Genomic DNA, 1,631 nt, shown 5'->3' with positions numbered 1-1,631 from the left:
ACAGCTCCAGCTGTCGAACTGACCCGCAGCTCCTCTCAGAGCGGGAACTGTGACGAAAGTTGACTGAGGCGGTTGTCAGGAATCATCATACGGATCACATGGTGGCTCTCTCATGACGGGAGACCGCCCGACCACTCCTGGGTGGCACTGCCACCGGTGTCGCTCGACGTCCTGTCGACAGCGTGCCGACAGCGACACAGACCATGTGGGACGCGTCGAGTATCGACCTCTACTGCTTACCCAGCCTTCGAGTGTATCCTGGCTGTGGTCCCACACCCACTGTTGTCCATCTCAGAGACCGCAGGAGGTCATGAGGGTCGATGGGAGTGCCAACCCCACAATGCCTAAAAACCCAGCCCAGTATGCTGTTGTACTTCTCTGACACACATCTCTCTCGATTTTCTCCGGATTCCGCGCGCATATTCGCCAAATTCCGCTCGCGCTCTCCGTGTGGCGCACCAGCCTTACCGACGCACCGTAACGGGCGGTGCGTTGTTGCTAATTGCTGTTGACACAAGCAACATTGATGTGATAGGATGTATGTACTGATTACTGTTCAGCTCGCCCAACGTTAAAGCTCTCTCACGTCTACTGCAGACCACCTCGTGACGCTGACGGGCCAGATTGGAGACGGGCCAGCTGGCTTTCTCAAGCCCGGCCGCCGCGCCGCGCGCGCCGCTGCGGCGAACCAGTGCTGCGCGAGGCGCGCGCTCACCTGTAGAACTCGAACTCCTGGTCGTTCTTCTGCGTCGACGCCTTGTACCCCTTCTCGAAGTCCTTTGGCATCACCACGTACCGGTTGGCGCGCACCGCCTGCATGCCCGCCTCCTGCACGATGCACGCGATCTCGGCGCCCGAGATCTTTTCGGGCCGCGACACATAGTCCTCGAGGTCGACATCGTCCGACAGATTCATCTTTGCCGTGGCGACCTGACAACAAGGAGTGAGAGCGAGGGACGCTCACTCGCTATCTGTAGATGCATCACGGCTACATCTCGGCCGCAGCGTCTCGGCCGCATCACGGCTCGCCTGGAAGATGAGACGCTTCTCGCGCCGTCCGGGCATCGGGAACTCGATCTTTCGGTCCAAGCGGCCAGGCCTACCGGCGATAGGGCCCAGGCTCAGTCGTGGTGCCCCCCCCCCCCCACCCCCCCCTTTTTCTCTCGGACTGGCCTTCGGTCGAGGCGGCCGTGTCGGAGGAGCGCGGTCTCTCGGCGGTCTCTCGGCGGTCTCTCGGCGGTCTCTGTGCGGTCTCTCGGCGGTCTCTGTGCGGTCTCTGTGCGGTCTCTGTGCGGTCTCTGTGCGGTCTCTCGGCTGTCTCTCGCCGGAGGAGCGCGGGGTCGAGCGTGTCTGCGCGGTTGGTGCACATGATGACCTTGACGTTGACGGACTGGTCGAATCCGTCCATCTGCGTGAGGAGCTCCATCAGGATGCGCTGCACCTGCCCGGGGGTGGAGGGGGGGTAGAGGGGGGGGGGGGGGGTAAAGGGGGAGGCGGGGTTTAGAAGGGAGGGGGGGCCTAACCCAATCTCGCTGGCAGTTTTTTCTCTCGCCCTACGGGCTGAGCCGTAACCCGTGTCTTAAGAGTCAGAAAAACCTCTAGAAAGTCTTGCCGGGACTCCCGGACATGTC

General features: G+C 62.0%; 1 protein-coding gene across 1 annotated transcript in view; it reads right to left on the bottom strand.

Annotated features, from left to right (window-relative positions):
- Positions 1-711: 711 nt before the first annotated feature.
- Positions 712-1,631, bottom strand: part of EMIHUDRAFT_314315 (hypothetical protein) — a gene marked incomplete at both ends in the record, with an annotated part of 2,559 nt that continues 1,639 nt past the window's right edge. The window contains 4 exons of the mRNA XM_005784061.1: positions 712-930; positions 1,023-1,099; positions 1,170-1,173; positions 1,376-1,553. Coding sequence (XP_005784118.1) covers positions 712-930; positions 1,023-1,099; positions 1,170-1,173; positions 1,376-1,553 — 478 coding nt within the window. The remainder of the gene's footprint in view (positions 931-1,022; positions 1,100-1,169; positions 1,174-1,375; positions 1,554-1,631) is intronic.

This window comes from Emiliania huxleyi (genome assembly GCF_000372725.1).
Source record: "Emiliania huxleyi CCMP1516 chromosome Unknown EMIHUscaffold_173, whole genome shotgun sequence".
In the NCBI taxonomy this organism is placed as follows: Eukaryota; Haptophyta; order Isochrysidales; family Noelaerhabdaceae; genus Emiliania; species Emiliania huxleyi.
The sequence above is the reverse complement of the archived record's forward strand: the minus strand, read 5'-3'. Positions and strand labels throughout refer to the sequence as shown.